Below are 25,423 nucleotides of genomic sequence, written 5' to 3'. Positions count from 1 at the left end.
ACATTAATTCAGCCCACTTGTGCATATGCATTGATACAGTCTTTAATTACATGATCATGTACTATTTTTTCTACAACGACAGGTTTCAGAGTAACAGCTGTGTTAGTCTGTATTCGCAAAAAGAAAAGGAGTACTTGTGGCACCTTAGAGACTAACCAATTTATCAGAGCATGAGCTTTCGTGAGCTACAGCTCACTTCATCGGATGCATACCATGGAAACAGTCTCTAAGGTGCCACAAGTACTCCTTTTATTTTTTCTACAGGACTCCTGGCTCATTCAGGGTGTAGAATGGACAGTGCTTACCTAGTGAGCAGCTATTCAATATTTTATTTTTTTTCTCATTGTTCAACGTGTGGCCATAGGCCTTATTTACTCCATGCTATTCAGACTCTGCTCTGAAGACTGAATTATTTATTTCTTCGTGTGCTTTTCTTTGGTGTTCATCACAGATATCACACACATCTGAGTGCTTCACAAACATTAATGAATTTATTTTCTCAACACTCTTGAGACAAGCGGGTATTAATATCCCCATTGCACAGCTGGGGAACTGAAATACGGTGAGATTAAGGTAAAAAATATCCAATAATTTTGCCCAGTTGGAGATCCCTAGGACTTGATTTTTTCAGAGTACTTCGAATTACATAGCACTTAGTATGTTCAAAGCACAGCTCCCATTGACTTGAGTTGCAGCTGTGAATGCCCCGCACTTCTGCAAATCAGACCCCAAGAACTCAATTCAGTCACCCAGAACGTGAGGAACACATGCCTTAATAACCACTTATGAAAAGTTTGGTTAAGTGACTTGCTGAGTACCACGCAGGAACTCTGTAACAGAGGCAGAGCTAGAGTCCAGTTCTCAGGGCAGCATCAACTGCCTTAACTATGAGACCATACTGTCTCTTCCTGCAATCTCTTGCCTAATTCACCACACACCTTCCAGGCTTCTGCAACAAATGAAGCAGGGGCCCAACAGACGATAGTCTCCATCACTGTACAGTCCTGCTTCACCCTCAGAGAAGGTCCTTCATGAGAACTGAATCAGGCAGGGATCCTGTGGAACAAACAGTATGTGATCATGTAATTGAAGACTGTATCATAATTCATGTGCACAAGGGGGCTAAATTATGATTGCACAGGCAACTTTAATTCTGACAATTCTTAACTTTTGGGTCCTTGACTTTGTAACTGCCATAAATATTCATAGGTTCTGAAGCCAGAAAGGACCATTGTGATCATCTGGTCAGCCCTACTGTATACCACAGGCCTTAAAATTTCCCCCCAAAGTAATGCTATTAATTATGTTTTTAATGCAGTTTTTTGTGTGTAACTTTCTAAATTTAAGAAGAACAACAACTGAAAAACAGAAAATTCATCATGTGGCATATTTACACCCCCATGGGTCTTGAGCAGGTTGGAACCTTTAGATCAACTGCAGAGTTCTGCCACTTGAACTAATGGAGTAATTGATAGCAGTAGTAGGTTATTCTCCTCTGTGTGGACCAGCACTAGAGGAGAATGGGGTACTTTGCCAGTGGATTTCACAGATATTTGCTGACAGCAGAGGAATGGTCCCAGTTTTTGCTTCCAGTCACAGACTTCTTGCCGAGCAGTTCCTAGTTACCTTAATTGTACACCCCAGCTCCTTGTCCCCAAGCAGGTTTCCATTTCTCCATCTCCTGGCTCTTCATCTGATCTGTCTCACTGACCCCTCTCCCCCATGCACATTCCCTGTATCCACTGGCTCCCAGTCCCAGTTTTCCTCCCCAGCTCCTTGTCCAATCTCAGTATCACCTTTCCCCTGACTTCTTGTCCAGCCAGTTCCTCCTCCAGTCTGTCTCCCTCCCCCCAACTTCTGTCTCCCCATTCCTTTCCTCATTAGCTCCTAATCCTAGTCTCCTTCTGGTCCCCACATCTGAACTCTCAGTCCCAGTTTCCATTTCCCCTCCTACCATGCTCCAGTCTGTTTCCACCCACATCAAGGCTCCTAGTCCCAATCTACTCCCCCCCACACCCTTCCCCCGAAAGTCTGTCCTGTATCCCCTGTGCATTTAAATCAAGCAGCTTCCTCCTCCATGCTGCCTGTGGCCAGCAGGAGGGTCATTGAAATCCCAGGAGAGACAGGCTCCCTGCTCAGTTCTGGTGCTCAGACATGGACCCAGCCTGTAGCAGTCCAGAGCTGCAATTACGGGGAAGGGTCCTGCTCAGCCTAGGCTCATGCATGCCCTGTGTGGATGAAATCGTCAGGGAATTTAGCTACTAAAATTTAAGAAGTCTTTGTGGAGTATGTGCGAACTATGGGTTGGGGTGGGTTTGTGTTTGTTTTTTTTCAGAGGCTTATAGTATGGCCAGCTTTGGGCAGATTTTTCACAAGAATGACAAAAGGCACATCCCTTCCAAATTGCAAATTCCTGCTCCAAAGCGTGCGGGCACTAGAGTTGTTCAAAGAAAAGTTCACCAGGTATTTTTTAACATGGGCAAAACAACATATTTTCTCTAGCCTTGTTCTTGGAAATTACTGAAATTGGTTGAACTTATTCAAAATGTATTCTACATTCAGCCTGAGGCAAACGCCCAGCATGGAAAAATTCAGCCCAAATGGTTATAGTTTGGCAAAATTATAAGCAACTGAAAACAGGGTCTTATAAAGGAAACTGTCAGGTAATCTTCATAATGGGCAGGGCTACAAGCCTTGGCTGTAAAACAATTGCAACTTAATGCATTGTGAAGGAAGAGGATTTTTAGATGCATTGTTTAAAACTCTGATTTTTGTTATGCCTTTTTAACTCAAATGCCTAAGAAAAAGACAAGACAAAAATTGGCATTCCTGATACTTCTAAAGTTAACAAAACAACCAAGGTTAAAACAAAAAGGGTGGAGGTTCTTTTAGCCCTTCTTTATACACCATTAAAAAGCAAAAAAAAAGGGCACAAAACCAATCCCTCCATTCTCTTGCTTCAGGTCACATTAAGGTGCCACAAGTACTCCTTACCTTTAACCATGTCTCCATAATTACAAGACAATTTAAAGTCGTACCAAACAGCTCCTCCTTACTAATGTTTTGAGCCAGACTCCATGTGAGGCGCTCTCGGTTCCAGAGCATCCTGGTCTGTGAATCCTGTATAGGTGAGGTTAGGAAAATATCTTATGATTAAGGAATGCCTTGTCTTTACTCTCTATTTAGGCATAATATTAGTGCATGATTTAACGAACAAGAAGTCCTCCCAAAACTTGTATCGATGGTCATTGGAAGCACTTAACCGAGATGTGGCTCCAACTGGAGTGCTGGTGACAAATGGGTGAGTGTACACCATGCACACAGCATCAGACACATGACTCCAGCTGTCACATTTACTCTTCATCACTTATCACTAGGGCCACTTGAAATCCACGGGAAGTTTGACCAAGTGCAGAGTTCTCAGGCTAGGGTGTACTTGGGATGGCTGAGAAGAGCTATGTAACTGTGGAAGAGAAATGGTACCGCTATTCCATCTCCAGATCCACTGTTGCTAGATCCTTGGGTTTTCTGGGAGTAGTGTGGAGTCAGGGGAGCATGTCTCTGTATTGCTCCTTCCATATTTGTTGAGGCTTATGTGGGAACAGGTACATTTCCTGCTACCTCAAAGTTTTCCATGGCTGCTTTGTGGCATTCAGGGCCATCTAGCAGGAATCCTCATGAAAATGTGGCTGTTTCCATGTCCTACCTTGATTTTTTTTTTGTGTGAGGAGTAATGAAACTCACTAAATCTTGCAGATTTCTTTAGTGGGATTTTTTGGGGCCTTGCTAAAGAATATGTTTTCAGCAGTGCTGTGCCATCTAACTGTTGCTGTTTTCCCCTGTTACTTGTTACAGGTATAAGGGGAAAGATTTTCAAACCGGAAAAATCACACAGATGAGAGTGAGAGAAATGGAATGGGGGTGAGGGCGGGCAGAACCCCAATTATATGCACACCACAGACAGATACACATCTGCTATTTTAAAAACACAGGGTGGAGGCTTGTCCTCCAAAATCCACATTCTGTGTGGCTGTAAAGAAGAAGGCTCTCACCAGTTTGTGGTGGGACAGAGAAAAGGCCTGTGAAGCCAGTTGAAACAAATTAATGGAAAGTTTCAAAGCTATGGCAGGAGAGTTTTGAATTGGTCCTGAAATGAGTAGGGAGTCAGGTTAGTTCTCTAATGATGGGAGTGATATGGTATCATTCCTTTGTTTGTGTGAACATAAGAATGGCCATACTGGGTAAAACCAATGATCCATCTAGCCCTGCATTGTGTCTTCCGATACTGTGGGATTGTGGGCAGCAGCATTCTGCATCGCATCCACCTTTACCCTCCCTTTGTTTCCTTTTCTCTCTGATTTGTAACATGGTCACATTAGCCTGCTAGCTACTTCTGCCTTTTCCTTTCCCACACTGGAGCCCTAACCCAACCCAGCTGCTGGTTCCTTTCTTCTCCTCTCCCTTTCAAACATACAGCATGACTCAACCAGCCTCTCAGCTGCCATTTCCTTCCTGCTCTTCTCCAGCTCATGCATTGTGATCCAGCTCATCTCTTAGCTGCTGCTGCTTCCCACCCTGTCCTCTTCAGACAAAAGCCTCAACCCATGTCTCAGGTGCTAGTTACTAGTTCCATATCTGTTTCCACTCTAAATCTCCCAACAGGCAGTGTGATTTAACTCCAGAAATCCTCCCACAAGACCCAGACATAAACACTCTTGGCCGTCAGAACACAGTATCCAACAATCTCCCACCCACCTAGAGTGGAAAGGATAGGGCTGTCACATTCATCTATATTTGTATTATTCTGTTTTTCACTGCACAGGGACTATGACCGTGAACAGTTTGCGGATAACCAGATTCCGCTGTTGGTTATCGGAACCAAATTGGACCAGATCCCAGAGACTAAGCGCAATGAAGTTTTGACCAGAACAGCTTTCCTGGCTGAGGATTTCAATGCAGAAGAGATTAATCTGGTTAGTATTTTTGCCAGAAGTTTTGTTTATCTTTGACTGTGCATGATGCTTTCCAGCAAAGAGAACTGTGCAATCCCAATTACAGGAACTAGGCTACTGGTGATTGCCTGGTCAGTCACACTGAGGTCGCTTACAGTGTTGGTTAGCCATACGCCTTGCTAGCATAGTGGAGAAATAGTAGCTGTCTTTCAGTTATAGAAAGGAGCTGGTTGTGGGAAGTCAACAGGATGGCCTAGGGGTTAGGGGATTGGGAGTCACTTGGTTCTGCCACTCACTTTTCTTGAGCACATACAGACTACACCCATTTATATTTATACCATTGCCTGGGCAAAATCGGTGGCTGGATGTATAATGGTTGGCTGAAGTTAAATCTGGGGAATGCAGATATAGTATTGAAGTTTTCAGCCTGCTTCTCTGCTTTGGAATTGGACTTCCCTCTTAATGCTTTGAGATGAGTCTTTAGTTCAGAATTGAGACACGTCAGCAGGACATTATGGGGAAAGCTTCCTCTTCTTTATCTTTTGTGGGAACAGAGGGTTTCAGTCTCCAGGGCTATAAAACCAACACCTTACCTTAGCACCTAGCTCACTTAAAAAAAATTGTCAGCACTTTTTTAATAGGCAAGTGTCAAATTCTAGTTCATGTTTACAAAGCTGATGCTTCAGGACTCTACAAGAAATTCCTGGCTGATTTATTTATTTGTGGGGAGAAGTGACTCAGTTTCCCAACCCCATCAGTGGCTGAATCATTTGTCTTGTATTTAGCACTGAGGACCTACTCCTCTAACATGGATTAGAAAACTGCTCTGATGTATTTGCTTCCCGGCGCCTCTTGGGTTTTGAAGAGGATAACATCCAGAGTGACTTCCTTTGTTGGTAAACTTTATGGTGTGAGGCACTCCAGTTGTAGTGGTACAAACAGGGAATCTGGATTTCTGTCTCACCAGTCACATTGATGATTTCTGCATTTTAATGTGAGGAAAAATCATTAGTTGGTCTGAGAATTATCTGTTCCCATTATCATTAAATTGTTTCTTCTGGAAGTTGCAGCCAGTGCCAGGAAAGAGTCTTTCCCATAGACTTCCTCAACAAGAAGGCTTCCTTGTTTCTGCTGATTACTAGGCACCCTTGTTATTTTCGTAGTATTCTTACAATGCTGCTGTTGTTGTGAATTATGAGCTGATTGGTTCCTCAGCACAACATCCTGGGAGCTACCTTAGCCACATCATTCTGCATAGCTTGTAGCCAAATGGTTCACAGCCTACTCAGGCCACTTCAGACTATGACATCAACTGTGCCCACAACCACCCATTCCATTGTGTGTATTTCAGCCTGCAAAGGAGCTTGAGCTTCCCTAAACCCTAGAACAAGGAGTCCATGTTTTGTTATAGGAGTACATGTAGTCAAATGGGAAGTGGGTAACAGTAGTGCTCTGAGGCCTAGCATAGCAACTCAACATAAAGGGAGGAAGGAGAGACTAGAGTGCCAGGAGTTAGAGCTTGATGCCCCAGTGCTAGTGGTTGGGAATGACTGCTGTGGAGGGCACCTCTTGCTGTACTACTGATAGACCCCCCCGGTTTCTGTTCTTGTGCCTTTAAAAAATGTTAGGCTGGTGCTTGTTATAAACAGCTTAGTTTAGATTTTGCATTTGAAAGTGGGTCTTCTAAAGTTCCCTTTAACATAGAGTTTTGGGAGTGGGGTGAAGCCACCTCTTGTGAGTAGAACCCTATTTAAAAGAGTGAAACTTTTATTTTTTTTAACATTTCCCAATCCGTTTTGTCCTCTTCCATTTGGAAGTCACTGATATCTTCCCCGCCCCCCATGTCCTTCCAAATGGCTTTGGAACAGAAGTCAGTATGGGTTTGCCATGTTTGCTTCAGTGGTCATGTCTGCATATTTCTGGGAAGGGGGCTTGTTGATTTCCTTGTATTCCCTCTGCTGGTTGACTAATTGCAGCAAAACCAAATATTTCAGCTGTTGTGGCTTGGTTTTCACCCATTTACGTCTTATTAGGTAATCCGTTCTTAAAGTGACACCAATATGGCCTGTCATTGCATGTCCTTGCATTCTATAAAAATCAAGCACCTTGAGAAAACATTTTGTTTAAGATGAAGAGTTGTGCTGAGTACCTGGTTATTTTCCGTAGCTTTCTTGCTCCTTAAAGAATGTTGCATAACATGGTTCCTAATTATGAGTTGCTTTTTGTGTGTTCTAGGACTGCACCAATCCCCGCTATCTGGCTGCAGGCTCATCCAATGCTGTCAAGCTCAGCAGGTTTTTTGATAAGGTGATGCAAATTCAATTACGTTTGTTGCTTTTGATTTATGTAATTAACCCTGTCTGTATTCTGAGAGCTAACGGCATAGTTGGGCTCCTGCTTTCACTTGCCACTTCTTGAGAGCTGGGTTCAAATCCTGTGTGGAATTGCAAGTGAAAATGGCTTTGGGTAGTTCTCAGACTAATCTCCCTTAAATTATTATTATGACTGTTATTTACTATTTGTATTACAATAGCACTTTGGAGCCCTATCATGGACCAGGGCTAGGTGTTGTGCTAGTTGCTATACATACACATTACTCCTATGGGAATTCTGCACCACTGCGCAATGCAGAATTTTGCAGAAATTGTTTTTTGCACAGATTTTCCTTTCACCCACAGAAATAGGCTGCGGTGCTGCTGGCCGCCACTAGGGGCTGCTGGACTTGGCAGAACCCATCTTGCACATAGAAAACACAGAGGGGGAGAGTAGAGAGTTCTTAGCAGCTGCAGTTCCCCACATGCCCTGAGGGAAGGAGATGGCAGCGTGCAGGAAACTCCACACAAACCTGGGACTGAGCATCAGGCTGTTTCTCCCTCTGGGCTCTGAGGGGGGAGGAGGGTAGGTGCCTGGGCTGGGGCGAGCCGTGCCTGGGCTGGGGTGAGCCATGGCTGGGCTCTGTGGGGGAGGGATTGTGGGTGTCTGGCCCCCTGGCTGGGCTCTGCGGGGGAGGGAGCAGAGAAATAGGAAGTGAGTTATCATAGGGATTTCTTTAACACTGTACTTTTGGGGGAAATTTTGTGTGTGTCTATATTGTTACAGACATACTTGGTGACGCTATTTTGAAATAAATTACCAAAATAATTGAAACTGGCATGATTATATAGTGTTATTTTGACAAATAAAATTTGCAGAATTTTAAAATATTGTGTGTAGAATTTTTAATTTTTTGGTGCAGAATTTTTATTTTTTTTGGCACAGAATTCCACCAGGAGTAACATATAACAAAGACAGTCCCTGCCCTGAAAAGCTTTTCAATCTAATACTGGTCTGCATTACAGACTTGCCAAAGAGTTTGTTAGTTTAACTTAACTAAGTCACGTTTTAGATGAGACTGAAGACTCTGACAGCAGAGATTGTGTAAATCATGGAGTTTTGTTGTCTGAGTTATATGGGGAGCCCAGAACATGAAAAAATGGTGAATGGGAAATGTTCTGTCGGTCCCTACTGCACTATGCCTGACTCCTAGCTAGTTCTATCCCGCTAATCATTCCCACTTCTTGAAATTCACCCATGGGAACAGAATGGGTATGGGGGCTGGAGTCTGGATTTGATGTCTGATTTTGGCCTTTTGCTCCTTGAGCCAGGAGCACTGCAGAAGCAGCAAAAATTGGGAGAGTGGTAAATAACACAGAAAGTGGGTCACTGATACATCATGATCTGGATGGCTTGGTAAGTTGGGTGCCAGCAAACAATATGCATTTTAAGAGGGCTAAATGTATATATTTAGGAACAAAGAATACAGGCCACCTAAATTCCCTCTAAGCTGCACGGTTGCACAGCAGGCTATCAAGGGCCATGCAGGCGCGCAGCCACAAGGGCCTAGACTGGAGAGGCGCCCCAGCCCTGGAGCTGCCACGGCCAGGGAGAGGTGCCTCTCCCCCGGCCCCAGCACTGGGGCAGCCTGCACCCCAAACCCCTCATCTCCAGGCTCACCCCAGAATGCACACCCCCAGCCAGAGCTCTCACCCTCCCGCACCGTAACCCTCTGCCCTAGCCCTGAGCCCCCTCCCAAATCCCTCATTCCTGGCCCCACCCCAGAACCCTCACCCCCCTGTAACCCAACCCTCTGCCCCAGCCCTGAGCCCCCTCCCACACACTGAATCCCTCGGCCCCACTCCTGCCACACATCACCTCCATATTGGTGCACATCAAATTTATTCCGCACGTGGATGTAAAAAATTAGAGGGAACATTGCAGGCCATAATTACAGGAGGGGGGACTCTGATCTGAGAAGCAGTGACTCTGAAAAAGATTTGGGGTCATGGCGGATAAAGAGCTGAACACGAGCTCCCAGTGCAACGTTGTGGCCAAATCCTTGGGTGCATAAGCAGGAATCTCAAGATTGAATAGAGAGATTATTTTATCTCTGGTTTCAGAGTAGCAGCCATGTTAGTCTGTATCCTCAAAAAGAAAAGGAGTACTTGTGGCACCTTAGAGACGAACAAATTTATTTGAGCATAAGCTTTTGTGAGCTACAGCTCACTTCATCGGATGCATTCAGTGGAAAATACAGTGGGGAGATTTATATACACAGAGAACATGAAACAATGGGTGTTACCATACACATGGTAACAAGAGTGATCAGGTAAGGTGAGCTATTACCAGCAGGAGAGCCTGGGATGGGGGTGGGGAACTTTTGTAGTGATAATCAAGGTTGTTGACAAGCACTACATTGATGACCTCTTCATCATCTGGAATGTAGTGCAAGTAGAGTAGGGGCATTAGGGAACGAGAGCTGAGGACAGGCCCAACAAAGAAAATAACAGAACACCACTAGCCATCACCTTCAGCCCCCAACTGAAACCTCTCCAACGCATCATCAAGGATCTACAACCTATCCTGAAGGACAACCCATCACTCTCACAGATCTTGGGAGACAGGCCAGTCCTTGCTTACAGACAGCCCCCCAACCTGAAGCAAATACTCACCAGCAACCACACAACAGAACCACTAACCCAGGAACCTATCCTTGCAACAAAGCCCATTGCCAACTGTGTCCACATATCTATTCAGAGAACACCATAATAGGGCCTAATCACATCAGCCGCACTGTCAGAGGCTCGTTCACCTGCACATCTACCAATGTGGTATATGCCATCATGTGTCAGCAATGCCCCTCTGCCATATACATTAGCCAAACTGGACAGTCTCTACGTAAAAGAATAAATGGACACAAATCAGATGTCAAGAACTATAACATTCAAAAGCCAGTCAGAGAACACTTCAGTCTCCTTTGGTCACTCGATTACAGACCTATAAGTGGCAATTCTTCAACAAAAAAACTTCAAAAACAGACTGCAACGAGAGACTGCTGAATTGGAATTAATTTGCAAACTGGATACAATTAACATAGGCTTGAATAAAGACTGGGAGTGGATGGGTCATTACACAAAGTAAAACTATTTCCCCATGTTTATCCCCCCCCCGCTGTTCCTCAGTTGTTCTTGTCAACTGCTGGAAATGGCCCACCTTGATTATCACTACAAAAGTTCCCCACCCCCGGCTCTCCTGCTGGTAGTAGCTCACCTTACCTGATCACTCTCGTTACAGTGTGTATGGTAACACCCATTGTTTCATGTTCTCTGTGTATATAAATCTCCCCACTGTATTTTCCACTGAATGCATCCGATGAAGTGAGCTGTAGCTCATGAAAGCTTATGCTCAAATAAATTTTAGTCTCTAAGGTGCCACAAGTACTCCTTTTCTTTTTATTTTATCTCTGAATTTCGCTCTGGTGCAACCACTGCTGGAATACTGGGTCCTGTTTTGGTATCCACAATCAAAGAAGGATGGAGAGAGTTCAGAGAGATAGAAGAATGATTAAAGGATTAGAAAACATGTCTTGCATTAATAGACACAAGGAGCTTGATTTAGTTAGCTTAACAAAGAGAAGGATAAGGAGTGACTTGATTACAGTCTATAAGTGCATGGGGAGCAAATGTTTAATAATGGTCTCTTCAGTCTAGCAGAGAAAGGTATAACAATCCACTGGCTGGAAGTTGCAGGTAGGCACATTCAGACAGGAAATAAAATACAAATAGAACAGTAAAGGTAATTAACCATTGGAACAGCTTATCAAGGGTCATGGTAGATTTTTCATTGCTGACCATTTTAAAACCAAAATTGTATGTTTTTCTAAAAGATCTGCTCTAGGAAGTATTTGTAGAGGAAGTTCTATGGCATGTGCTGTACAGGAGGTCAGATGAGGTTTCTGAATTGACACCCTGATTCGACTTATGGCGTTGGTTTCAACTTTAAGACGCTCGGTCCTGTAATGGAGTGGATTGCGGTTCCGAGTTGCAACATTTTGCATTACAACACAATTTTCAGGAACCAACTGTGTCATAAGTCCAAGGACTGCCTATATATCAGGGCAATACAGGGGACCTCTATCAAGGACGTAGAAACACTCTTTCTCTTGGAAGAGAGAGTGATGAAAAAATGGGATAAGTGTCTGTAACCCCTTTTTTAAACCAGTTAGATTGGGGTAAAACCTAGCATCCTATACCGTGTACATGTGGTTTGCTGTCACTGAAACTCCTCTCACTTCTGGGTGAGACTTTGCCCCAGCTTGCTGGCTCATGACTTTTTGGATTTCATATCATCATCTTCAGTCTCCTGTGACTTTTCCCCAGCCTTAATGTTCATCTCTGTCTTTTTCCTCATTCATTTACTTTGCAATTGATGTCTTGAGATTTGATTACGTCTGGGATTGTAATTCTGTCATCTCTAGGTGGGGGAGGGGACTGGGTAGCTATTCTTCAGGGTTGGAGATTTCCTGAGAACAGTTATTCTGTGTGAAACATTGTTCTAAGCAGATACCATGGTCAATGAAACTGGACTAAAATTTAAAGTGTTGTAGTACACTAGCAAATATCCATTGTCCCTGTGCAGGCTGGTGGGTTTGCAGTGCACTTTTCTAGCACTGAAGTGAGTGCTAAATGTAGGTGCCCACCATTGCTTTTCCTGTTTAAAACAAATCTGGGGGAATAAAACTTAGTGCTTTATTTCCCACCCATCTTCCCCAGAGAAAAAACGTCAGGGTAAATCTGGAAAATAGCCAAATTGGAAGTGGGAATGCTTTGGTCAAGCCACTTAGTGGTCCCCTGGGAGGGGATGGAGATGGCATTGGCGACCCAGGGGATCACCTTCTCGTACAAACACCAGAATTTGGCCAGGATTTTTTTTTTTTTTTTAGGAAAGGAGGGGATAGGGATTTGCAGTAGAGCAATATCAGCTGCTCCCTCTTGCCCCTTATAGTGAGGGCACTGCTTCCACGGCATCCTCCAGCACAGGCAGTCTGTAGTCAGGATTTGTCATTTGAGAATGTAGTATCCCAATTGTTGATGTCTTTAAAGTGTTAATCACATTATGATGGTATGTACATGCCACACCTTCTAAATTCTTTCTCTGATTGCATCCCCCAGGTCATAGAGAAGAGATACTTGTTACGAGACGGTAATCAGGTCTGTGTTTTTTTCTCTGTGGTTTTTTTTTGTTTGTTTTTTTGGGTACAATGCTACCTGTGGGTTTTGTTGGCTGACAAGGCCCTGACCTTTAAAATATGAGCTCCTGGTTGCCCAAACATAGGAGATTGTGGTTCAAATGCAAGTGATGATCGGTAGTTGGATGCATGGGAAAGATGGTGCCAATTTTTACAAGTTTCACCCACAATCTGGATGTTTTGGCTATAAAATGATAAGCAGTGAAATAATTAACAATATTGACATTTAAATTGCCACCCCTGGAATCCGATGGAATTGAGATGAAAGGGGGCTCAGTTAGCAACTCCCTCAGAGCTGTTGTTTCAGGCTGTTTTCTGTGGAATCACATGGCACCATTTTGAATCGCAGTCAACAAGTTTCCTTCACAACCAGGGCTAACGATGTACATTTTTAATGATAGTTCCACCAGCTGCGGCAGAAATTATCAGAGAAGTACCAGGATGGTACCAACTTAGTTGGACCGTGAATGCTTAACTAATAAAAAAAAGTTTTGGAAGCACTAAGTAGAATCTGGGACCTGGACTCTCCCACCTAGGACAAGTCACTTCATCCCTCTATGCCTGACAGTGTTTACATCTGTAACATGAAGGGGAATAATAATACCTGGCTCTTAGATAGCACTTTCTATCAGTTGATGGCAAAGCCCTTTACAAGGCAGGGTAGTATCATTATCCCCATTTTACAGCTGGGAAGACCGAAGCACCTATGAGAGTGACTTGTCACCTACTAGGCTAGTGTTGAGCTGGGAATACAATCCAGGACTGACCTACCTCAGAGAAGTGTAGCATAGGCGCTGAGTTTCTAATCTCACTGGCTCCACCCAGGCCCTGCCCCACTCCACCCCTTCCTGCAATGCCCCACCTCCGGCCTGCTTCTTTCTGTCCCGCTTTTGCCCCGCCCAGTTCCGCCTCCTCCCACAAGCGCACTGCACCCCCACCCACCCCCAGCGCCTCCTGATGCCACAAAACAGCTGAGCCGCGGTAGGCGCTGGGAGGAAGAGGGAGACGATGAGTGGGACCCGCCAGCAGGAAGGAGGCTCTGAAGGGTTGTGCGGGAGCTGATGGTGGGTACTGAGAACCCCCCATATTTTTCCTGTGGGTGCTCCAGCCCCAGAGCACCCACGGAGTTGGCACCTATGAAGTATAGTGAGGTTTAATTCGTTCATGTTAGTAACAAATGTCATAGAAAAACATGTATATTAAAAAACTATACTGTGCTGTGCTCCCTTCCTTTTAGGGAGGGAGAAAAAGTGAAAATGAAAGCCGGAAGTGTATTATTTTAATTTTTCATGAGAATTTTTTAAAGCAAATCTGTTTTCTCCTATTTCAATCCTGGAAGGCTTTTTTCCTCTGGTAAAAGAGAATCTCTGTTCCATGAAGATAATAGCTTAATGCAGGAGCCTGGTTTTGTTTGTTTGTTTTAAAGCCATGATGCAAGATTACATTATTGTGTATGATAGGTTTTAGTGGCTAACCAAGGATTAACTGTCTATTCTTTATGGCCAAGGGCCAAAGATTACAGTTCACTGCCAACTACTCTGACCTGCTCCCTCGATGACAGTGCAGAAGCTTAAACAAGTCAGCATACATATTGTAGAGAAACAAACCCAACAAAGACTTAGGAGCTTCAGTACACCCCGAAGTGTTACTGTTTGAAATTATCTGCTCCTTGTGCATATAATGGGTTTCATGGAATTCTGCAGTGAGATCTGCTCTTCCCACTCCTGTTTTTGTGGAGTTTACATGGTAAAACTCTCCTAAGCATGGATGGACGAATAGACACTAAACTCATTTTGTGGTTTTTTAAATCATGCCTCAGCATATGCATCTTGTCTTTAGCTTGCAGCCATAGTGTCAGTCAGATCTCAGAATGTGGTCAGACCAACCCAGCGTTGATGGGAAACCTCCACAGAACACAGAGAATGCTCTAGGGAATGTGCTATTGAATCTGGTTGTTGCAGTCTGCCTTCCGAGTCAACACCCGAGTATAGTGCTGGGATGCTGTGCTATCTTTTGGTTGAGATATAATAACCACAAGTGAGGTAGACCTCAGTTTTAAGGATCCCATAGCACTTTTGACAAAAGTTTGATTGGTAGCCCTGGTGTGCTGCTACATTTGAACTCTAATAATTACATTTTGCCTCTATAGCTTCCCATTGCAGTTTCAATTGGATATGCTATTCTTAACTGTTGTATAGAGTTGCCTAGTTTCCCTCCAGAGCTGACTGCATTTTAGTGATTCCTATGTATCCACTTTGTCTATCATTGTAAGTTTGTGAAGCACTTTGAGCTGAAAGGCCCAAGTCTTACAGTTCTCCGCTGAGTTGACATTTCTGCTAAGATCTGTGGCTTTCTCAGGGCTTGTCTACACTTGAATGCTTCAGTGGCACAGCTGCACTGTTACAGCTGTGTGGCAGTAGCACTTCAGTGAAGATGCTATCTGTGTCGACAGGAGAAGTTCTTCCATTGGCATAGATAATCCATCTCCCCAAGAAGCAGTAGCTCGGTCAATGGGACAGTTCTCCTGTCAACTTAGTGCTGTCTACGCTAGGGGTTAGGTCGCTTTAACTGTGTCACTCAGGAATGTGGATTTTTCACACCCCCGAGCAACATAATTGTACTGACCTAATTTCCTAGTGTAGACCAGGCTTCAGTCTACCATTGTAGGGTATAACCCCAGCAGGCTGTTTTACTGTGAAGTCTAAACTACCTTGTCCCCCACCCCCTGTTTACAGATGTACTGCTTTTGGCCAGTTCTGATATTTTTCTTGATTGGGCATCACCATATATTTTGATGCTGCTTTTATACAGTAGGTTGACTGTCCGGGGTTGTTGTGACAGAGCAGTGAGAAAGGTAGCATGTCCTGTTGAGTGAGTACCTCAGCTCTGCCCATGTGTAGACAGAGGGGTGAGGTGACTCCTAAACCATAATCTCGTGGATAGCTACAGGAGATGCTGCCACGAGGGGAGCTACGTAGTACAGGATTAAAGAACCATGGACCGCTTTCTGTTGTGGGATGGTGTGTTTGTAGGCACTCTGCAGTGCAAATCTGTTTGAAATCCCATTAAGCAAGGAAGCGTGGGGTGGTTTTGAATAGACTTTCTTTGTAAGCGCTGATTCTCACAGGGTAAGCACTATGTGCACAAGCACTGTCTGCACATATGCAGCCGAAAAATGAGTGCCGATACCTTACTGCAGCTTTTTTCATTCTGATGGATTTCACAGAGCTTCACAACTTGATAAAGGCTGTTAGGTCAATTACTGCAAAACTGCAGCCATCTCTGGGGTAGAACACAGCAGCTGTTTAGTAGAGCACAGTAATGGTGTACAACAGTTTAGAAAAGGAAACAAAGACTCCTGTATACAATTGAAATTGCAGAGGGATTTAGTGAGGAACAATGTAATAAACCAAGTTGGAATTTGGCCAGGACAATAGTGCTCACACTGCAAGTCTTACATAAAACCCCAAAAGATCTATAAGGCAAATGGTCAGGATCTCACTTTTACATTTCATTCAAAAGATGGCACATCTTAGAAGCATGCTGAAGCACTTGGTCTGCCCTAACTCAGAAGGAAGAGTGTGATGGGAAGGAGGTAATGTTGTCAATTTGGTAACCTACATGTTAATGTGGCCTGGAAGGAATTCTTGCTGGTTCTGACATGGTGACATCTTCCATATCTACAGATTCCTGGCTTTTCTGATAGAAAAAGATTTGGAGGTGGTGCACTGAAGAGCCTTCATTATGACTGAACACTGCTCAGTGTCCAGAGACTGAATGGAAGATGAGTTCTCTCCGTTTGCAGCAACATTCCTGTCCCTGTTGGACTCTTAAAGGCAACAATCATCATGCCAGGCAAAATACATTTTATTAATTGCTTTGGCCACCAGGACTATGGAAGCTACCAGTGCTGATGAAGGCACAGGGAAGAATCCCCAAAACCAGTTTTGGGGTTCAAACTCTCTCCTAGGTTTAGGAACCTTGTGGAAATACTGGATCTTTTTGAATTGAGGCAATAAATTCAGTGTTTCCCATGCTGCTGTGGGAAACATTATCATGCACAGCATGTATGTGTAACTTTTGCCCCCCATCTTGGAACATTTATGAACACTCTTCAATGAATTATACTAATTTTACCTCTAGCAGAAAGGGAATACTAAACAGTTTTCTCATTTACACTAACATAAAGCAAAGCAAGCAAGCAAACTATAAGACTATATAAGAAATAGGATGGAAAACCGTAGAAAGCCATCATATAAATCAGTGGTACAGCCTCAGCTGGAACTCTAAGTTCTGTGTCACCCCATCTCAAAAGGGCCATAACAGAAATAGAGGTTGTTCAGAGGTAGGTGCTGAAAATGATTAGACGCCTGAAAAACGATTCCCCATGAAGAGAGCGTGGTGTTTATATTGCTGTTTAGTTTGGTATTTGTAGTTTGGTGAGTACAGAGAAAGTAGATCAGATACTCCAAGAAACTTAAAATTCATGAAGGGAAGGTATGTTTTTACAATGTGCATGTGGAACTCAATCTGACAATCTATGTTTGAAACCATAAGCTTAGTGGATAAGACCAAAATATAAATCATAAAAACACCCACAGTTAGAATAGAGTGGGTAGAAAATTATAAGAGATATAAACCCATATGCTTAAGTGTTGGACCTAACCATGAAGTTCTGGGGGTTAGAAAGAAAATTCTCTTATGGGAAAGTAATTCCTCTGAAGCATCTGGTATTGGCCATTGCTGGAGATAAGATACTAGACAAAATGAACCACTCGTCTGACCTCTTACAGCAATTTCTGTACTCTTAAATATAATGTTTTTTGTATCGGGGAGAGAGAAAAAGTGTTTGAGGTAATTAAATGGGCATCCCAGAGCTCTAGTATTAACTGCTTTCCTTTCCCCTCTCTCACAGTGGATTCTCACGGTAACCTTATAATGGTTTAGCCTGGGCTAGAGGCTGACTAAGAGCTAGTGTTGATATAAATACAAATTAATAATAAATGAGGGTAGAAGAAAGTAAAGCATTGGTGTGAAATTGACAGTAGGCTGAGTTCTGCGGATTCCACATTACATCTGCATGCAGCTCTTCTCTGGCTGTTGATTGGGAGTAATTGAATGCTGCCTATTGGTCACAAAGCAGAAATGACAGATAGGATCACCAAACCTAACTTATGAAAAGTAAAAATACGAACACTTCTTACTTTCCCTCTCTCCAGCACCTTTCACCAAAGAGATTCAAGAACATTTTACAAACCTGAATGAACTAAGCCACCGATCATCTGGGTAAGGTAGAGTGAGAATCAATATCCCTATTTTACAGCCAGGGAAATGGGTACAAAGACATTGAGACTAAAGTTTTCAACATCTTCCAGTTTTGGGTGCCCTATTAGAGGTAGCTGCAGAAGTGCCATCGGGGCACCTTTGAAAATGAGAATCTGAGTGATTTTTCCCAAGGTCACACTACAGGGTCAGGAATAGACTCCATGAATCCTAATTTACAGGCTTGAGCTTTTAACCATGAGACTGTTGTCTTTTAAAATAGATCACTGAAGTCCCTGAATTAGTTGTGGTATGTTCAGTGAAACCATAGGTTTGATTATGAACAGAACACACAATAGATTCCAAATTTAGCCTCTCAGTATCTCATTTAAGAGTGACAAGATGGGAGTCACTAAGCAAGAGCTTCGTGCACTGCTGATTTATCAGCCGCTTTCTCAGCAGGGATGGCTCAGCAGTTTGACCTCTGTTCCCAGGGGTTGTGGCTCCTTTCCAGTTGATAATGGAAATTAGTGGTCTGATTGGGAGTGGCAAACTTCATGCATCTATTCCTTATGTATAATCAAGTTGCAGGGGCAATTTAGGGAAGGAGTATGATTGAGTGGTTAGAGCATGAGACTCAAAGTCAGGAATTTTAGGTTCTATTCTCACCTCCCTTGAAAGCCTTAAGCAAGTCACATTACCTCTCTGTCTCTGTTTCCTCACCTTTAAAATGGTGGTAGTTCTTCACAAGATGATCTGAGGATTATTTAGGCTGAAATGCTCCCCATTTCTTCTGTGAGCAGAAAGGAGCACAAACCTGTAGAAAGGGGCAAGCAGGTTATTGATTCTCCTGCCTTACTTTCTCTCTCACCCTGTGGAAGTCCCTCTGCAGCAACTGGGATCCACAGTGTTGTGGGCTGGAGGGAGCCACTTCCTGTTGCATCTGATAGCAGATAAATTACTGTTGCAAGAAGTAGTAACAAGTTCTGCCTGCAACCAGGGCTCAGATTGGGGGGAAAACAAGTTATGGAACTCTCTGAAGTTCTGTCCACCGCCAAAGGGCTGCCTGCTCATCACATCAAAACAAGACAATCCCAGATTACAAATTATCAAACTGTGATCATCCTTTCTGTTGTGTTCTGGTAAACAGTTAACTAGGTTTAGTTATTTTTAGGCTTTGATGTCAGCAGCCAGTTGAGATACATGGGAGTTGTTTACACCTCTCAGCCTGAAACATCAGGTCTATCTGCAGATTAAGGCAGCCATCACTATGCCCATTAATAATAATAATATTGAGCAATATTGAGCTGCAGTCTGCTCTAGGTGTAGACTTCTAGATCTCAATCAGTTGCCAAAACATCCCTCAGGTACATTCTGATTAGTGCTCAACCCATCATTTCTGATGATCTTTCTCCACTGATAAGAATGCGTCAGAGTTTACCAGCAGAACACCCTGAATAGTTCTTCTGCAAACAAAGGAAGCTTTGCTTTTCTGCTATTTTTTCTCCTCACTAAGTCGCTATTATTTGGCTTTCCCCGACAGAAGTCATGCTTCTGTCTGGCTCCCCTTGTTAAGATGCTGGTGACTTTGATTCCCTTTCAGCATAGAGTGTTTCTGTGGCTCTGAGCAATGCTTTTCATTGACATGAATCCATTATAATTATTGATTAACCCATCACCTGCTGATGTATTTGTATTACCTGAGGGAGCTCGAAGGAAAATCTTGCTTAAGCATGTTCAATCCAGCAGCACTGTGCTCTATGCCCACAAATACAGACTGTACTCTTTGAAGAACATGGTAAACACAAGGGCAAAAGTAAGGGGGCCATAAAATACCCCCAACCTTTTCTAGCACCAAAAATCCAACCTGCTGTGAGTCCTACAGCCCTTTTACCTATTAATTTCAGGTCTGTCTACATAGCCAAAATGTAGCCATGCAAAATGAAACATTATTACCAGTATTATCACCAATGGGGAGTTGTGCAAAAAGTTTTATAATGTAAAGCTGACTTGAAAGTGGGGGTGGAGGGAGACTGAATAGGTGCCCTTTTTTGTTTCTTTGTGATGTATAAATAGGGCCTTGAAGATTTTTGTGGTGGGGGGTGTTAGTGTATGTGTTGTGGAAGGTAGGAGAGGGGGGTTTGTGCTCAATTTTTGCCTTAGAAATATCAGCATATCCAGTCCTGTCTTCTCTTCTTTTGTTGAAAGACTTGTGGGCACTCTCTGAAATGTGGGTTGTGAGCTTTCTCAGAGCTTAACCAAAGAGGCAGGGGTGTTAAATTTTAGGCATCCTTATAACCAAGTGCTTGTCAGTCATTTAAGTGAATAGGTGTTAACAAAAAAGCCACAAAAATGTGTCGGCACACCCAACTGCCACAAGCTGGCCCAGTTTGACCTTTGAGAAGCGGTGTCTATTAGTCAAAATGCACCCCAGAATTCTTTGCATCAGCTGCCTTGGCAGTGTGGTGACTCTGTGGGTGCTCTGGGGCTCAAGCACCCCAGAAAAAAACATGGGGTGCTCAGCACCCACAGACCGTTGCCCTGCCCATTGTTCCACCTTGAGGTCCCATCCCTGCTCGGCCTCTTGCCCTGTGGCCCTGCCCATAGTGCGCCGCCTCCTCTTCTCCTAAGGCCCCCGGCCACTCGCTCCTCTCCACCCCCTCTTCCCATCACTCACCCTTAAGGAAGGAGAGGACAGAAAGAAGCAAGCGGGAGGCGCTCAGCAGTGGGGGCAGAGAGGAACAAGCACCAGGCATGGGAGGGGCCTCAGGGGAAGAGGCGGAGCAAAGGCGGGAAGCAGTGGAGTGGGGGCAGGGCCTTGAGGGATGAGGCTGAGCACCCACTGGCAAAAACAAGTCAGCGCATGTGCTTGGCACCATTTTTAAGCACCACTGTAGCTAGTGGAAAGGATTCTAGGGGTTATTGGTAACTAAAAGTGCCTGCTGCACAAAAAAAACACAGATAAAGGGGATATGCTTTGGGAGGAGGAAATTATATAAGGGACTGGCTATGTCAGTGACAGTACAAGAGCAGGCAGTGATGGGCGCATGGGCATCAAATTCCATTTTCAACAATGCACTTAAGGTCACCCCTGCCCAAAGAAATCCTCTCTAGGGTGAGAGAGGAGTTATAGCTTTATGGCCCATTCAGTTCTTGGTCACTGGTTTGAGATTTCTTAATGAGAGGGCCTGTATTTTAATGATAGTTTCCAAGATATGGACATCTGCCTCACTTCTCACAATGACAGTACTTTTCAAGTGTACTCTCTTATACCTAAATCTCCCCATCCTGATCCCAAGCTCTTACTTAGAAATATTGAACGCCACAAACTTCTGTTGTGGTCTAGCTGCATAGCCAAGATTAGCCTCAAATACTGGTAAGATAGGGAGACTTTACCTGCGTTCTCTTTTTCCTTCTGCGATAGTATTATTTAATTGAGTTATGCTTGCTATGTCCTCTGGTTTGAACAATATACTGACTATAGTTCCCTACCCACTGAAACTGAGCAAGCAAATTCCCACTCAGGCCCTGCACTGGACCTATGCAGAGATCAAATTCAGGAAAGAGAGTAGGAAATGAAACACACACGCTCTTCGTAAACTAAAGCAACCAACACAAGGCCTGTGTTATATAGGAGGTCAGACTGTATGATCACAATGGTCCCTTCTGGTTTCAGAGGCTATAAAAGACAGTGTAAGAGAAAGCAAGCTTGGACACTTCTCGTGCTCTCCTACTTCTACTTTGACCTAAAAGTTAATATGTTTACAAAGTGGAAATGCGCCAGTCACTTTGGGTTAAAGATTTATAATAGAAGGAGGGCTGATGGCTCTGGGACTAAGATCTGGAGCTTTTCATAACTCCTCAGATCTAGTGTCCATCAGCGGTGTAAATTCCATTCTCATTATCCAGTGGCCCATGTGAACTGAGTGGTGGTTTACTTCTATTGGTGAGGAGTGTTCACATCACAAAAGCCCGCACGCATCATAAATTAGCTGCCTCGCTAGCAGTCACACTAGAGAGGTTAAGGACTGATTTCCCCTCTCCCTCCTAGAATTGGGGACAGGTCAAAGCAGAAGCACATTGACAGGCTACAGTGTGGGAGCAGTTTGCCCTCCAGCTACCCGTCTTTTCTCTGGCTCAAAAGAGATTGTGATCTCCATTGCTGACCTCTGGGGACCTTTCACAAATAATAAATGATAATAATTAACTTCCACGGCACCAGCTGTGGGGTAGCCCCAGAACAGTGACAGGACAATTTTTCACAATAATCTATCTTAATACATGTGATCTTTTTAAAAATCTGCTGCAAAACAAGGGGCTGCATTCAAAAAGAATGAGCAATACATTTGCATTAATATTATTGTTTTGTTATTGTTTTGTGGTAAGGACCCCAAACAGGGCTCTGGGCCCCATTTTATAAGCACTGTACAAAGAAATCACACAAGGGAGTACCAGCTGCCAGAGAGCTCACAATCCAGGATTTGGCAATATATGAATATGCAGACAAATGGTTTGGAGGAAGAGAGGACGAGGTAACAGAAACAGGTGTGACTGCATAAATTAACAAATGTAGTTAGTACATTTTAGTTGGACAACAAGAAACAGGAGAGAAGATCTCTCCTTTTGTAAACAAAATATATCAGCATAAACACTATAATCATATACATGACCCTTTCAGGCTCCAGATTGCGTCTCATGCATGTTTTGGATGTGCAAAATCTGGCAGATTATCAGAGTAAAGTTCCCAAACACATTTTAAATCCTGTGCTACATGATGAAATTCCCTCTGGCTCCTACTGGCATCTCTGCCTGTGACATATGGTGGGAAGATGTCATGTCAGATTTCCAACAGGTCTTGTTGCCTACCAGTGACAAAATCCATCACAGTTACTCCACATGGCAGTGCTAACATATTCCCAGCTAGTCTTGTTCTTGCTAGTCTATTTCCCAGGCCTTGTGATTTTGTTCGGCTCATGACAACATGCATCCATATGGTCCTGTGCTCTGATTCCCATTAGTCTTTGCAAGTTAGGCAGGACAGGACTGCATCAGCGTTTAGACTGGAGATCTTCCAGAACATCTAAGTGGTACATGTAGTGGTGGTGGATGGTGATTAAGTAGGTGGGGCTATTTGTTGTTATTAAATAATTATGTTGCCATAAGGTCCAGAGACCACAATCAGAATGAGGATCTGCTTGTGCAAAACACCGTACAAACATGTATAAAGATATGATCCCTGCCCCGAAGAGCTTACAACCTAAGAAGACAAGTAACACATGAAAGCTCTGGGAAGAGGGATACACAATAATTATGTACAATATATAAATTAAAATATATTTGATTACTATAGATAAAGTAAATGCCACCTATCTCCATCTGCCCCGGTGCCCAGACAGCCTGAACTGACTTTCTTGTAAATGATGTTGCATGGGAAAAAAACAATTGATTTTAATAGAGCTGGTTGAAACTCAGAATTTATGTTTTGTGGAAATCTCATTGAAATTGTTACAATCTCAGGAAAATTTTCAGTTTTGTTAAAATGGCATTTTCCAGTGAAAAACTGTTTTGACAAACATGTTCTGGCAAGCTGTGATGTTTAATACACATGTTATGAAGCCTAGTTTCCCATAAACATGCAGCAGATTTACTGCATAAACTGCTTGTCTACACTCTTTTGGGCCTTCATGTCTTTTCCTCACCTTATCTATCATCTCTCATTCATTATCCATGTGTGGACTCCCACCTCTGATCAACCCATGCTGCCAACCTCCATCAGCCACTTACTGAATTTTAAAACAAGCCCCTTTGTGCTTTCTCCCAGGCTGCCCCTCACAGTTGGGAGATGCTCCCCACAAACATCCACAGAGCAATCTCATTATCCAACTTCAAATTCCTCCTCAAAACTCTTCTTTGACAGGATGCCTCCAAAAACCAGAGCCACTGGTGTGCCGAGACCACTGCCTAACATGCTGACCCATAATGTCTCATTGTTTCTTTGCACCCCGGTCTGCTTGCATCCAGCTGTTGTCTCTTGTCAGATTGTCAGTTCTTTGGGCCAAGGATCATCTTTCATTCTTTGTACAGCACCTAGCACAATGGGGTCCCAATCCATGACAGAGGCATCTAGGTGCTACACTAATACAAATAATAATAATAATAGCAGTTACGGAAGATATCAACTGAAGTCAGCCAGGCATCAATGGAAAAACAAGTGCCTAGATTTCAGTGCTACTAAACTCTGGTCTGGCTTGTAAAGCAAAACACAATTGGGCACAAATAACTGTGCATGATATAATACAGCCTGGTTAATGAGATTTTTTCCCTTAGGCTAATATGCAACCAGAGGGACTGAATTCATCCATTGCATATGCACAGATGCAGCGAAAGGGGTGGAGGTGCCAACTTCCTCCAAACTATTTCAAAATCACCCAGTCTGCGCTTATAACTCAACTGGAGTATTGTGTCCAGTTCTGGGTGCCACATTTCAGGAAAGATGTGGACAAGTCGAGAAGAGCAACAAAAATGATTAAAGGTCTAGAAAACATGACCTATGAGGAACGATTGAAAAAAATGGGTTTGTTTAGTTTGGAGAAGAGAAGATGGGGGGATGAGGCAGGACATGGTAACAGTTTTCAAGTACATAAAAGGTTTCTCATTAACTTCTGAGGATAGGAAAAGAAGCAATGGGCTTAAATTGCAGCAGGGGCTGTTTAGGTTGGACATTAGGAAAAACTTCCTGTCAGGATTGTTAAGCACTGGAACAAATTGCCTAGGGAGGTTGTGAAATCTCTGTCATTGGAGGTTCTTAAGTACAGAATAGACACACACCTGTCAGCGATGGTCTAGTTCAGGGGTCGGCAACCTGTGGCATGCGTGCCAAACATGGCACGCAAGCCAGTTTTTAATGGCACGCTGCTGTCTGCCAGGGACAGCAGCGTGCAATTAAAAATCCTGCCCAGCCCAGCCCACTCTTCTCCACCTCTGCTGACCACTCTCTCCTTGCAGGGCAGGCAAACTTCCCCCTCCCCCCCCCGCCTCTTCCCCCAGTGTGCTGGGTTCTTGCCACTCCTCCTCTCGCCCCCTGCGGCTGATCAGCTGACAGCCCTTGCTATGCAGGGGAGAGGGAAAAGTGGAGCCGCAGCACTCTCGCCTCCAGCCCCCTGCTGTGAGCCGCTCACAACTCCTGTACCCCCCCCACACACACACCCAGCCCTCTGCCCTCACCCCTGCACCCCCACCACAACCGCAGCCCCGTGCCCTCACCCCTGCACCCCCACCACAACCGCAGCCCTGACTCCGGCATCCCCCACACATACCCAGCCCCCCCAGTCCCCTGCCCTGACTCCCTCCTCACACACCCCCAGTCCCTTGCCCTGACTCTTGCATCACCACATCCCGACCCTCACCCTGAGCACCAAACAGGAGGTCCTGCACACACACACCTACGTTCCCCCCTGCACCCCTCGCACCAAATGGGAGCTGCCCAGGTAAGCGCACTATACCCAAACCTCCTGCCCCAACCCTGAGCCCCCTCCCTCATTCTAGCTCCTGGCCAGACCCTGCACCCCAACCCCAGCCTGCTCCTTTACCCCCAGCCCTGTTCTCAGTGCACTCCCACCTTCAGCTCAGTGCAGAGAGAGGAAGA

General features: G+C 44.1%; 1 protein-coding gene and 1 long non-coding RNA gene across 3 annotated transcripts in view; one reads left to right on the top strand and one right to left on the bottom strand.

Annotated features, from left to right (window-relative positions):
* The window catches only part of RABL3 (RAB, member of RAS oncogene family like 3), a 29,025-nt gene extending 12,443 nt beyond the window's left edge, over nt 1-16,582 (top strand). The window contains exons 4-8 of one of the 2 annotated variants that reach the window (XM_084617684.1): nt 3,187-3,301; nt 4,823-4,973; nt 7,188-7,259; nt 12,440-12,478; nt 16,203-16,582. In XM_084617684.1, coding sequence (XP_084473810.1) covers nt 3,187-3,301; nt 4,823-4,973; nt 7,188-7,259; nt 12,440-12,478; nt 16,203-16,268 — 443 coding nt within the window. In that variant the 3' untranslated portion in view covers nt 16,269-16,582. Of the gene's footprint in view, nt 1-3,186; nt 3,302-4,822; nt 4,974-7,187; nt 7,260-8,596; nt 8,657-12,439; nt 12,479-16,202 lie in introns of those variants that run through there. The other variant, XM_084617685.1, reaches the window with a different exon arrangement.
* Nucleotides 352-23,440, bottom strand: LOC311514945. The gene is made up of 3 exons (XR_014709991.1): nt 18,502-23,440; nt 2,995-3,120; nt 352-1,056 (listed from the first exon to the last, which is right to left on the bottom strand). It is a non-coding gene; the product is annotated as an uncharacterized lncRNA (long non-coding RNA).
* Nucleotides 23,441-25,423: the final 1,983 nt, after the last annotated feature.

This window comes from Lepidochelys olivacea (assembly GCF_965140295.1).
Source record: "Lepidochelys olivacea isolate rLepOli2 genome assembly, chromosome: 1".
In the NCBI taxonomy this organism is placed as follows: Eukaryota; Metazoa; Chordata; order Testudines; family Cheloniidae; genus Lepidochelys; species Lepidochelys olivacea.
The sequence above is the reverse complement of the archived record's forward strand: the minus strand, read 5'-3'. Positions and strand labels throughout refer to the sequence as shown.